Genomic DNA, 11,601 nt, shown 5'->3' with positions numbered 1-11,601 from the left:
GGGACCTGCTCATCTGCTCTTTAAGCATCGGGATGGAAAAACCACGTTCACCGAGTGCCTCAGGCACTTCCCATAAACCACTCCGCAAGCCATCCAGTCCCCAGGAGCATCATTATCCCTCTTACTGATGAGGGAACGAAGGCTTAGGGGGATTAAACATCTTGCTCAAGGTCGGAGCAGCACAGACACCTTGCTGTTCGTGTCTGGACCACTGTGGCAAGGCCCAGACGCACGTGTTCTGAACACAGCGAGCGGGTACTGGGGCGGGGGGGAGTTTCTCTTGCCCTCTGGCTCAGTCACAGCACAGTGATGGGTTTGCTCATGCTGGTGCCAATCAGCCACCCTGTGCTGGGTCTTCTCAGCCTGGGGAAAGCCTCGAAAACAGGCGCTGCGGGGCCCAAGGTAGGAATGGGTCATGCCTGCTGATGGAGGAATAAAAACCTCAAAAGTTGGAAGACTTAAGGTGCGGGAGTACCCCTCTTCCATGTTTCCTGAAAATCATCTTTATTTTTTTTATTATTTTGTTTTAAATCATCTTAAGAAAGACTCAAGTAACAGGAGTTCCTGGTGTGGTTCATTGTGTTAAGAACCCGACATTGTGTCCATGAGGATGTGGGTTTGATCTCTGGTCTTGCTCAGTGGGTTAAGGATCCGGCGGTGCCTCAAGCTGCGGTGTAGGTTGCAGATGCAGCTCAGATCCAGTGTTGCCATGGCTGCAGCTCAGATTCAACTCCTAGCCCGGAGCGTCCATATGCCATGGGTGTGGCCCTAAAAAGAAAAAAAAAATGAAGTTACATTTCATTTATCCCATACTGTGCTGACTTTGTAAACTCGGCAGAGTAATCCTCGGGCCCCATGCCTTTCCTCACACTTTCTTCACCTTATGAAATCTTTCCAAACATCCCCCATCCTCGGCTCCAATTACTTCCCCCTCTGGCCTCGACAGAATTCACATACACCTGTTGTAGCACCTTCTTCACTGCTTCCAGCGACCTCTGTGTGCCCCGTCCCCCCAGCAGATGGAGACTTCCAGGGGAGCAGTCAGAGCTTTAATCTTCTGGGGCAGAGGACCTAACCCAGTCCCTGGCACATAGTGCTCTACATGATTGTTTAATTCTATTTATCAAAGTGCATCCATACTCTCAGGTAGAAGGGATCTTCGGAATAGCATAGGAACCCAAAATACCTTGAGCATTATTCCTGTAAAAATGTCTCCAATAACCTGAGAGATAGGGAGGGATTCTCCCCGGAGCAGCCACATCCAGGCACGCAGTCAGCCCATCTGGATCTCCCATCACTGCTCTTTCTCGAACAAAAATGAGCCCCACGGCTGCCTGCGGGTGCCCTCTGGTGGCCCTCAGGGTAATGACAACACAAGGAAGCCCGGAGCACATTGGGCAAGCTCTTTATTGAGTGGTTATCATTGCACCGCAGGAGTCTGCAGCATAAGCGGTGTCAGCCCCAGGAAAGCGGATCGCCTCTCCCAGTGGGTATGTTTCATCAGGAAACCCGGCGAGGCTGCTGCGGGTGAGCCTCAGGTTAGAAATGGAACTGGAAAGCCTCAGTCACGTGCTGCTTCCAGGGCTCCAGGCTGGGCAGCAGGGAGGAGATGCCCATGGCGTGCCAGGTCTCCCCATCCGACACCACTGAGGTCTGGTAGGACAGCAGCTGCACCCTTGCTTCTGCCAGGAGGCCTGGAAGCAGAAGGAACCCTGGTTGGCACAGGGCACGGGGGAAGGAGAGGCAAGAGGCTGGGAGTGGGCTCACGAGTTGGATCCCCGAGATCAGCATTGCAACGAGGGGGACGGTCTCCGAGTGGCAGGGCTGAGACAGAGGGAACAAAGGGATCTGCCCAGTTTCCCTCGATATTCCAGGGGGCTTCGGAACACCACGACCACTGGGCAGGGCACGGAGGGAAGATCAGCCACAAAGAGCTAGAGAGCCATCGCCAGGCTTGCTGGCTGCCAGTTTTATCCAGACCATCGGCAAGGGAGAAAAGCAGGGCAAGGTCCTCTGGGCAGCTGGCAGGGGCAGGGAAAGCAGGGCCTTTGAAGTCTGTGGACGCTCTCTGCCAAACTTGGAAGAGAGTGCAAGCCCGCACCGGGGGACGGGGGCAGGTCCAAGATGCCCACACTGCTGGAGGGGGTGCCCTCTTAGGCCAGCGGGCCTGCCGTCAGAAGGGACCCTGCACTCCATGGCTCTGAGCGCCACAGGCAGCTCTAACTGCGCCCTTACTGGGATCTGGGGAATGTGGCCAACAGGGACCTGCTGTATCGCACAGTTACCTCTACCCAGTATTCTGTGATAATCTATAGATAAATCTATAGGGGAAAGACTCTGAAAGAGAATGGATGTGTGTGCACGTGGAACTGAATCACGCCGCACAGCAGAAAGGATCACGTATTGTAAGTCAACTACACTTCAATAAAACTGTTAAAAAACGAAAAATAAAAAGTAAAAACAAACGGGGCCCTTAATGTGATGAGTGCCTGACTAATAACAGCGGCCCTGGGGTCCTACCCCTGCCACTCTGCTCTGCGACCTTACAGAAGGCACTTAACCTCTGAACTCCGTAGCCACTCTCCAGATGTGCTGGAAGCCGGCTTGACGGACCCTCTGTATGCTGCAGATCCAGAGATGCCCTCCCACATGGAGAGGGGCCGAAGGAGGCAAAAATCCAGGACAGAGCCTCCCCCAGGCCCTCCCCTGACGCAGGGGCAGCACCAGCCGGCCCTACAGACCCCTCCTCACCAATCATGGTCGGCAGCATGGTAGGGTTGGAGGGCTGAGCCCGGAACAGGAGCAGGGGCAGGCCTCGGCGCAGAGGCACTTCTGGTCTGAAGACAGCTCCGTTGAGTGCGTGCAGCATGGGTGCAGTGCCCTGGACCAAGCCCACGGCCTGATAGGGGGCACCTGCCAGGGCCACGGTCAGGAGGCATTCCGCACCGCCCTGCTCCCCCGAGCAGCAGGGTTGTGGGAGGTGGTTACCTGCAGAGAGAAGGCAGGGAAGCAGTTATGCCCACCCCCCTTTGGCCTAGTCACTAACTTGTGGGGGTCCAGCCTGGCCAAGGCACTCGGCAATTCAGGGCCGGGGCAGAGGGAGAATGGGTAAGCCTTGTGCCCCCAACCAGGAGCTTCCTCTCTAAAGGGAGAGCAAAGAGAGATCTACCAGGGACAGGTGATGGCCTGGAGGGGAGAGTGGGAAGTGGGGAGAAGGAGGGAGGAAGAGGGGGAGGCAGGGCTGTGAGAAGGGCCGGGATCTGCTGGCCTGTCCCCGAGGCCGATCCAGCCTGGTCCCTCCGGCCCCGACTTACTGCTGCTTCCTGCGCAGAACCAGGGGCCTGACGGGGATGCAGGGGAGCGGGGGTGGGGGGAGAAAGCCCTACTGCCCAGAACCACAGACTTGGATCTAAAAAGGGAACCAGAAGGGAGGACGTCAAAGGGAAGCCCCGAAGGGCAGCAGAGGCTCAGAGGATGCGCTGCGAGCTCCCAGGGTTCGCAGGTGCCGTGGCACAGGTAGGGGGGTCAGAGGTGAGCACGCTGAGCTACCTGCCGGCTCCCAGCCTGGCTCCCCAGCTGTGAAATGGAGGTCCTGCTTCCCCTCCCATTCACTTGCCACTTTGCAGGTGAACCAGGCGCTACCGCTCAGGCCGACCCTGTCACCCGCTCAAGGAGCAGAGCCGCAAGGTGCTCTGAAAAGGCCAGGGAGACAGGGAGGGAGGGGAGAGGGGGGGCGCGCACATCGAGGCCAGCCTCTTTCTCCAGCAGCTTGGCGTTCACCAAGTTCACATCCGCCCGATGGGAAGCTTCCTTCAGGAGGCCGACGATGACAGCGGGGCTCAGGCAGGTCCCAGAATTCTTCAGGGACGTTCCTGGGACCGAGAGATGCCACTGTAAGGGTGCTGTGTGTTGAACAACACAGGGGCAGGCAGGGGACCACAGGGGCCACACTCCGGGTCACGGCTCTGCACTGTCCTGCCCCCCCACCCCGCCCAGCAGCCTGCTGGGAGGTGCTGCTTTCTGCTCGGGGGCAGAGAGCCAGCCAGGGGGCCGCGCTGGGGTCCAGGCCAGGTCACCAGGGGCCCTCTTCACTGGTCTAAGAAACTCCTCTCCACAGCTCAGCCCAACTCCACTGCCCCTGGCCCGCCCGTCATTCCCCAGGGGGCACTTGAAGAACGTCCTACACTCACCCCTACCTGGCACTCAGGACCTTGGCAGCCTCAGGAAGTGGAGGCACAAAGGGGCGACTAAAGCACCCGTGCCCACTTCCCCACCTCGTCCCTTGGGGCCTGGACACCCAGCCAGTGGGGACCCCTGGTTCTGCCCCTGCCCAGTACTGGCAAAGCTCAAGGTCTACCTGCCTCAAACCCAACCTCTCCCCAAGTGACTAGATGCCCAACAGCCAATGGAGGACATGCCTCTGGACACCCACTGCAAAGGCGGCCAGAGCCTGTGGCCGCACAGACAGGAGACACAGCCTCACGCCCTCCCCCGCCGGGCCAGTGCCCCCTCGTATGTCCGCTTGCCTGAAAGCCCACCCTAGAATGTCACAGAGCACAAACCCCATGTCCCACACACCTGCCCCGGCTTTCAATTCGCAAGTGGAGAAGGGCCTGGGCCTCACGGAAGGGAGGGTGCACAGCAGGTGAGCAACCAGGTCACCAGCAGAATAAAATGTCCTCCTGCTTCACCCAAACTCCCTTCACAAATGCCCCTGCCTCTCATGTGAAACTCCGAATCTTGGGGAGGTCCCTCTTGCACCCCAAACCTGCTCATCTTAGAAATGCTGCATAAACAGCTGCATGAAAATCAGGTATATTTCCCAATGCCTTTCTGTGCCCCTCCCCTCCTGTCCCACTCAGAAGCAAGCGAGTCACACTCGGACCGAACATGAGACGTGGAGTCCCGTGAACAGGCTCACCTCCGAGTCCCTCGCTGGTCTGTGGCCTGCAGCAGACACACCCCTGTGGGGTGCAGGGCCCACGGCCCTCCCCCTCCCTCTGCAGAGTCCCCGGCTCACCCTGTGTTACCACCTGGATGGTCCCTTTGGGGGACCCAGCCCAGGCTTGCATCAGTGCCCCCAGAGCTTCAGCCAGACCAATCCAAGGCTTGGTGTGTGGAGAGAAGGCACTGGTAAGAGCCTGGGCGTTCACCTGCAGAGAGAGGGGGAGCAGGGCTGAGGCCAGGAAGGGGTCCGACAGGGCACACCTGCCAGACTCAGCCCCCCAGAGAGGTCTCACTGGGGACACTTAGCGCCATGTGGACAGCAGAAGGCACGGGGCCCCCTTGCTTTGGGTACCTGGGGGGTGACAACCTCCATCAAGCCACCAAGACGACACCTTGTTCCCAGAGCTGAGGAGAGCTACAGGCTCAGAAAAGGGCACAGGCTAAGACCCACTTTGCATTGCCAGCGGGGCTGCAGGGGGGCGCTCCCTCTTCGCTGAGCCTCTGTCCCACTCCAGGGACTTGTTTTTCTGCGCAGAGGGAGGGAGATTTTATGTCAGAGACATAAAACATATGGGGAGTCACAGATCCCTTGGATGGCCTGGTGGGTCCCTCTGAGATGGCATTGCTAACTTGCCTTCATTTGCATTGTCTATCTTGATTTTTTAATTTACTTTTGTTCTTTTTTGGCTTCACTGGCAGCACGTGGAGTTCCCAGGCCAGGGATCAGATGTGAGCCGTTGGGGCAACCTAGGCCGTGGCTCTAGCAACGCTCCTTTGACCCACTATGCCAGGCCAGGGACCGAACCTGCGTTCTGGTGCTGCAGAAACGCCAGTGATCCCACTGTGCCACCACGGGAGCTCCTCTCTCTTGACTTTTTTAAATGTGTTTTTAGATGTTCCCTGGGCTCAGCGGGCTAGGGAATTCAGCATTGTCCCTGTCGTAGGGATGATGGGTCAATCCCTGGCCCTGGAACTTCCACATGCCATGGGGGCGGGGAGAGGAGGGGCAGCCAAAAAAAAAAAAAAAGATGTTTTCACCTTGTCACAAAACATTCTATCCAAATATCACAATTTAAAAGCCTGGCTTCCTGCACTTCTGATATGCTATCAGTCTTCAAATGGTGATTCCGGTGAACGTCTCTACCCCAGGCGTGCTGGGCAGGTGGACGGAGGCAGAAGCCACACCATCCTCTAATGTTATACATCCAAGGTCTGGCTGGCTAGACCCCCACGAGGGGCTTGAAAACAAAGCCAGCTCATCCTGGATCAAAACGTCTCTTCCATCTCGTGGCTCGAGATGTTGTGGCTCTGAGTGAAGCGGCCACTCTGACGGAGGTGACTTACAAAGAGACCCATCTAAGAAGGAATTAATCAGAAACCTGGGGTTGGCCGCAAATCCATCAGGCAGTTATTAGATGTAATGCAAAGGCCACTTCTACCGCTGTTTTCCTAAAGACACAAGGGGCAGAAAATTAGAGAAGAGAGAGTCGTGATTTCCAATCATGGAAATGACCGAGGAGGCAGGACTCCCAGGGCACCTTTGGGTGTGAGGGGTGGCCTGGTGGGAGAGCTCCCTGTGGCCAAGCTCCCCTCTGGCCTCTCCGAGGACCAGAGGAAGGAAGGGGCCCAGGGCTGCAGCGCCAGGCGACAGCTGGGGGCGAGCGCCTACAGCAGCCAGAGGAAAAGCACTGGACTGAGAAGCCGCCAAGGCGGCACGACGCCTGGTTCTGCCCCCGTGCGGGCCAGGCCATGCGCATCACAGGCTGGCCAAGGAACAGGCGCGTTCCGTTGCCTCCAGAGGGTGAGCAAGAGGCTCCGGGAAGAGCCAGTGCCTTTGGGCATCAACCTGACCCTAAGGCTCGTCTGTGCCTGTGGTTAGAGAAGACGTGAGCTAGAGAGGACCCAGTGCAGAACAAGGGACAGAGAGGGTTCCTAGGTGACAAAGCCGTCTTTCTTGCCGAATGCCTCCTCTACCCCACCAGGCGCTGTGGTTGGAGCATTCAATTTGTCTAAAGCTTAACTCCTTTTTTCTTTGTTTTCCTTTTAGGGCTGCACCTGTAGCATACAGAAGTTCCCAGGTCAGGGTCTGAATCTGAGCTGCAGCTGCCAGCCTACACGAAGGCGGGATCCAAGCCACATCTGCGACCTACACCACAGCTCATGGCAATGCCAGATCCTGAACCCACTGAGTGAGGCCAGGGAGCAAACCTCTATCCTCAGGACACTATGTCGGGTTCTTAGCCCACTGAGCCACAATAGGAACGCCCAAAGTTTGACTATTTGACCACGAGATTTGACCTCTCATGTAAGAGGGGAACATTTTGTGGGGCCACTTGATGGGGCTGCTGTTAAGGAGTCCCCTTCAGGAAAAGGCCTGGAATGCCACCGCTCCCCAGTGACAACGGGAATGACTCACAAGGGCTGCAGTGCTGAGGCCCGCAAACTGCCTTGAGAGTGGACAGGAAGGGGATGAGGCCAGCCCAGACTGGGTGGCAAGGGTCACGACCTCAAGCTCACCTGGGTACCCCTCAGCCTCCCCAGGGGAGGAATGAGCCACTCAGGAGCCCATGGGGTGGAAAGGGAGCGAGAAGCTGTGCCCTCCTCTGAGGAGCCCACAGACACACACAGAGAGGAGGGCGCAGACACTGATGGGCCACATGGCTTTGTCGACCGCCGAGCTGTCACCAGGCTCTTGAAGAGCCCTCGGCAGGGCAGCGGTGGGCCCCTTTCTCGAGAGGTAGAGGCCAGGACTGCCTGGGGAGCCAGGCTCTCCACTCAGCGCCGGCAGCGTGGAACAAAGCATCCTGTGTCTCAGTTCTGTCCTCAGAAGTGAAAATCCCTGCGCTGAGAGTCGGCCAGAGGGGCCAGGGACCACCCCCTGGCCCCGCTCCCACCCTCGTTCATTATTGGTTAAATGCTACGGGCAGTGCCCCACGAGCTGCAGAGAAGCTTACCTCCTGGCTTGGGGTTTGGGTTTGTTTTGTTTTTGTTTTTGTTTTTGCCCTTCGAGAACTGAGAATTTAATTAAGGACTAAGATAGAAACTCATACATGTTACTAACGAGAGAGAACGTGGCTCATTGCACAAGGGTTGGGCTGGAGCCAGAAAGGCCAAACGTGTCTCCACGGAGGGCTTGGGGAGAGCCCTGAAACCAGAGTGGTGCCTTCCTTATTCATCGCCAGGTCCCCACAGGGCGATGACGGTATCTGGTACCCCCAGGAGCTTAGGGACCATCTGGAGACCGAATGAATGAAACAGGAATGAAGTCTAGGTCAAGTTCAGCGTGAAGGTGAAACGCATGCCAGGAAGGGCCCGCTGTGAGCACAGTCAAGAAGCCACGATTTGGGGAAAGGAAGGGGGCCCGCTGGCGTGGAGGGGTCCTTTGGGAGGGGGAGATGCAGGCTGTGGGGCAGGATGTGCCCCGGCCCAGGGGTCTAAGAGGGACGAGATGCCAGGCGCATGCTCCGGGTCACGAGGTGAGAACGCCCTACCAGGGCCCTCTCCACAGGCGTCCCCCAGCCGCCCCCACCTCAGGCATCCGGCCACCACGCCAGCCACCCTCCTTCACTCCCAGGGCCTATGGAGAACAAAGGAGCCTTTCTCTGGAGGCAGGGCCCTGGGACAAGCCACCATCTCAGCAGCAAGGCCGCACTGTAACAGGCCGAGCTGGCTCCCCACTGCCGGCCTCTGCTGTCAAGGCCAAGCGTGGGCAGCTCCTGTCGCCCCACCCGGAGCGCCGGCTCACGCGGGTCCCTCCTCTCCAGCTCCCAGCACTGCATCCGGTCACTGCTCAGCCCCACTGCCAGCAGCACGCCCTCCTCCGGCTGCTCCCCGCCATCTGGGCCCAGCCCCCCACGCACACTTACCACACCGGCCAGGGACCTCCCCTTCACCATGTCCACGAACTGGATGGCGATTTCCTCCCCGCAGCGGCTCTGGGCCTCCCTGGTGCTGGCGCCCAGGTGGGGGCAGCTGATGACCTTCTCGTGGTCCACCAAGGCCCGGTCCCGGGGTGGTTCCTGCCCAGAAAGAGACTCCTCTGCGTGGGCTGCTACAGACGTGACAGGGGGCCCACCTGGGCACCTCTTCCCCAGCCTCCAGGGTCCCTTCCAGCCTTCTGCTCACTGGGCACAATGTAGGACCCATGGAGATGTCGCTTAAGCCCCCTCTCTTCTGGTCATTCTTCCCAAGACCCTACCGGTTCCCAGTGGATTCTGGCCACGCAGGTCTGTGAGCGCCGGCCACAGAGCATAAGGGCCACGAGGAGGCCAAAGAGAGCAGGGACAAGGTGATGCATTAGGGACACGGCAACACTGACAAGGTCAGGTGTACCCCGGCTTCAAGACGCTGAGAAAGATGATCAGGACCACAAGCCCAATGCACAGTGTGCCCAGGGCAGGGAACAGACGCTGAGTGCTACAGGGGCTCAGAGGGTCAGGTCCTTCCAAGGCCACAGAGCCCCTCCACTGAGCACAAAGCCCACGCTCTTTCCCCTGGAGTCTGATGCCAGGGATGGGATTTTTAAGAGGGGTGAACAGGATTTGCCTGGAAGTGCACTCATCACATTCCGGCGGCGGTGAGGGCAGGATGTGGGCAGTGGGTATGAGACAGTTCCTTACACCCTTCTGTCCCTGCCCCCAATCCTCCCCCTGATCTGCAGCTCTGTCTGCCCCCAAAGTTAGCATGAGGTCAGGAACAGGTCCCACTGAAAATCTGTCTATCTCAGAAGACAGCACGGCCGCCTCTGTCCCAGCTCTGTCAGAGCTCCTCAAACCCAAACATCACACTTCTCCCACTAGAGACAGTAGGCCCAAGCTGAGCCCTCTGCACAGCTGGGCTCCCCATCTGGGAGCGCGCCCTCTCCGCTCCGGGCCACAGCCCAGGCCGGCCACTCACCTCCGTGAACACGTCAAGCGTGTTAGAATTTTGCGCTTCTAAACCAGCTTTTTCTCCTTCTTCTTCTTCTTTTTTTTTTTTTTTAGGCAGAATTGCTTAAAAAACAAACATCGTTTTTTTGAGATTCACCCTAGATGTCTAAAACTTTCGGATCCATAATGTTTCTTCTCTAGTACCTGACACGTTTTTTGATTAATCAACACTCTATCTTTCATCAACAGTCCAGCTAAAGAGCTGAAGACTGGGAGCTGAAGGACCCAAAAATCTCAAAGCAAGAATAAAAATGTCTGGAGTTCCTGTTGTGGCTCAGCAGGTTAAGACCCTGACATCTCTGTGAGGATGACGTTTCAATCCCTGGCCTTGCTCAGTGGGTAAGGATCCAGCGTTGCCACACACTCCAGCATAGGTCACAGATGTGGCTCAGATCCGTGTGTTGCTGTGGCGTAGGCCTCGGCTACAGTTCCCATTCAACCCCTGGCCTGGGAGCTACCACATGTGGCAGGTGAGGCTGTAACAGAAGAGAAAAAAAAAGAATAAGAATGGTCTGTCTTCATTTGGGAAAGTGTCAAAATATGAGCTCATCTAAGTGTTTCAGGGTTTCTTCTTTAGCATCCAGATGCTGTACTCTAGTTCCTTCAACTCTTTAAACAACTAACAGAAAAAAACCCATCACTGTATTGTGCTTGAGTACAATTACTTAACTAAAGTCAACTACTTCTGTTCAATATGAAAAACTACCTCCCGACGGTATTATGCTATTATTTCTTTCTTCCAATTTATACTTTACATCATGTATTCCTGGTACTTCCTCAACCTACATGTTCCCGTTATTTCAAAGAAACAGCTTAATATTAGATTTAAAACCGCATGACATTGCCATTTTTCAAGTCAAAGATGGTTGAACGTCTTGGCTCGGATTATGCACATATCCGGACAACCTAGATTCAAAGCCCATCTCAGCCACTGGCAAGGTCTCAAGCCATGCATGGTTATATAAATTTTCTAAAGCCATCAGTTTCCTCTTCTGCAGAATGGATGTAATAATAGCACCGATGTCAGTTGTGAGAATTGAGATAACAGCAAAAATTGCTTAGCATCTGTGCCTGGCACACAGTAATTGCTTAGTCCATGCTGAGTTTATGACTTAAAAGAGAGAAAGAAATGGAGCTCATCCATCCACTTGTATTCCCAATGCTTAGCACAGTGCTTAACCTGTTACTTTCTCAAAGGTAAAATAAGTAAAAGATCTAACCCAACAAAAATAACTGAAGTTTTCCTGGGTTGACTGTTTGGGGCATTGATTAGTTATCAAAATGATCTATTAGTTAATTTTTTTTTTTTTTTTTTGGTCTAAGAGCCTACTGTTCCTGTTCCGTTCCATCTATTTTCTTAGTGAAATCGTGCTGTCATCTTCATTACTGAGGGAAGCGGAGCAAGAGCCGACAGATGAGTGGAGGAAGGAAGGGCACCAGATGGTCCCAACTGATGGCAGGTGCTTGAAGAGAAGGAGGCTTTTGAGAGGAAGGAGAGGAAAATTGCTCTGGAGGTTCATAGGGAAGACCAAAGAGGACATCTGTCTTATTCCCGGACAGCGTACGTCGGGTACCAGTGGCCAGGGGGTGCATTTTGTGGAAAGCAAAGAGCACAACCACCATGTGAGAGCTTCAGTCTGAGATCGAGAAAGAAGTCAGGGCATCTTCAGAACAAAGATAGGAAACAAAGAATTTTCGACTGATGGCAGGACTTTGCAAACAGCTC

The 11,601-nt window shown here is 55.8% G+C and overlaps 1 protein-coding gene across 1 annotated transcript; it reads right to left on the bottom strand.

Moving 5' to 3' along the window:
- Positions 1 to 1,392: 1,392 nt before the first annotated feature.
- On the bottom strand, positions 1,393 to 11,498 carry LOC125119088 (D-3-phosphoglycerate dehydrogenase-like). The gene is given in 8 exon segments (XM_047765938.1): positions 1,393 to 1,694; positions 2,752 to 2,961; positions 2,964 to 2,988; positions 3,742 to 3,872; positions 5,021 to 5,153; positions 8,814 to 8,966; positions 9,844 to 9,911; positions 11,441 to 11,498. Coding segments are annotated over 8 exon segments (933 nt in total). The 3' UTR covers positions 1,393 to 1,539.
- Between the last annotated feature and the right edge of the window lie 103 nt (positions 11,499 to 11,601).

The sequence above is a fragment of the Phacochoerus africanus genome, unplaced genomic scaffold (assembly GCF_016906955.1).
Source record: "Phacochoerus africanus isolate WHEZ1 unplaced genomic scaffold, ROS_Pafr_v1 Scaffold_114, whole genome shotgun sequence".
In the NCBI taxonomy this organism is placed as follows: domain Eukaryota; kingdom Metazoa; phylum Chordata; class Mammalia; order Artiodactyla; family Suidae; genus Phacochoerus; species Phacochoerus africanus.
The sequence above is the reverse complement of the archived record's forward strand: the minus strand, read 5'-3'. Positions and strand labels throughout refer to the sequence as shown.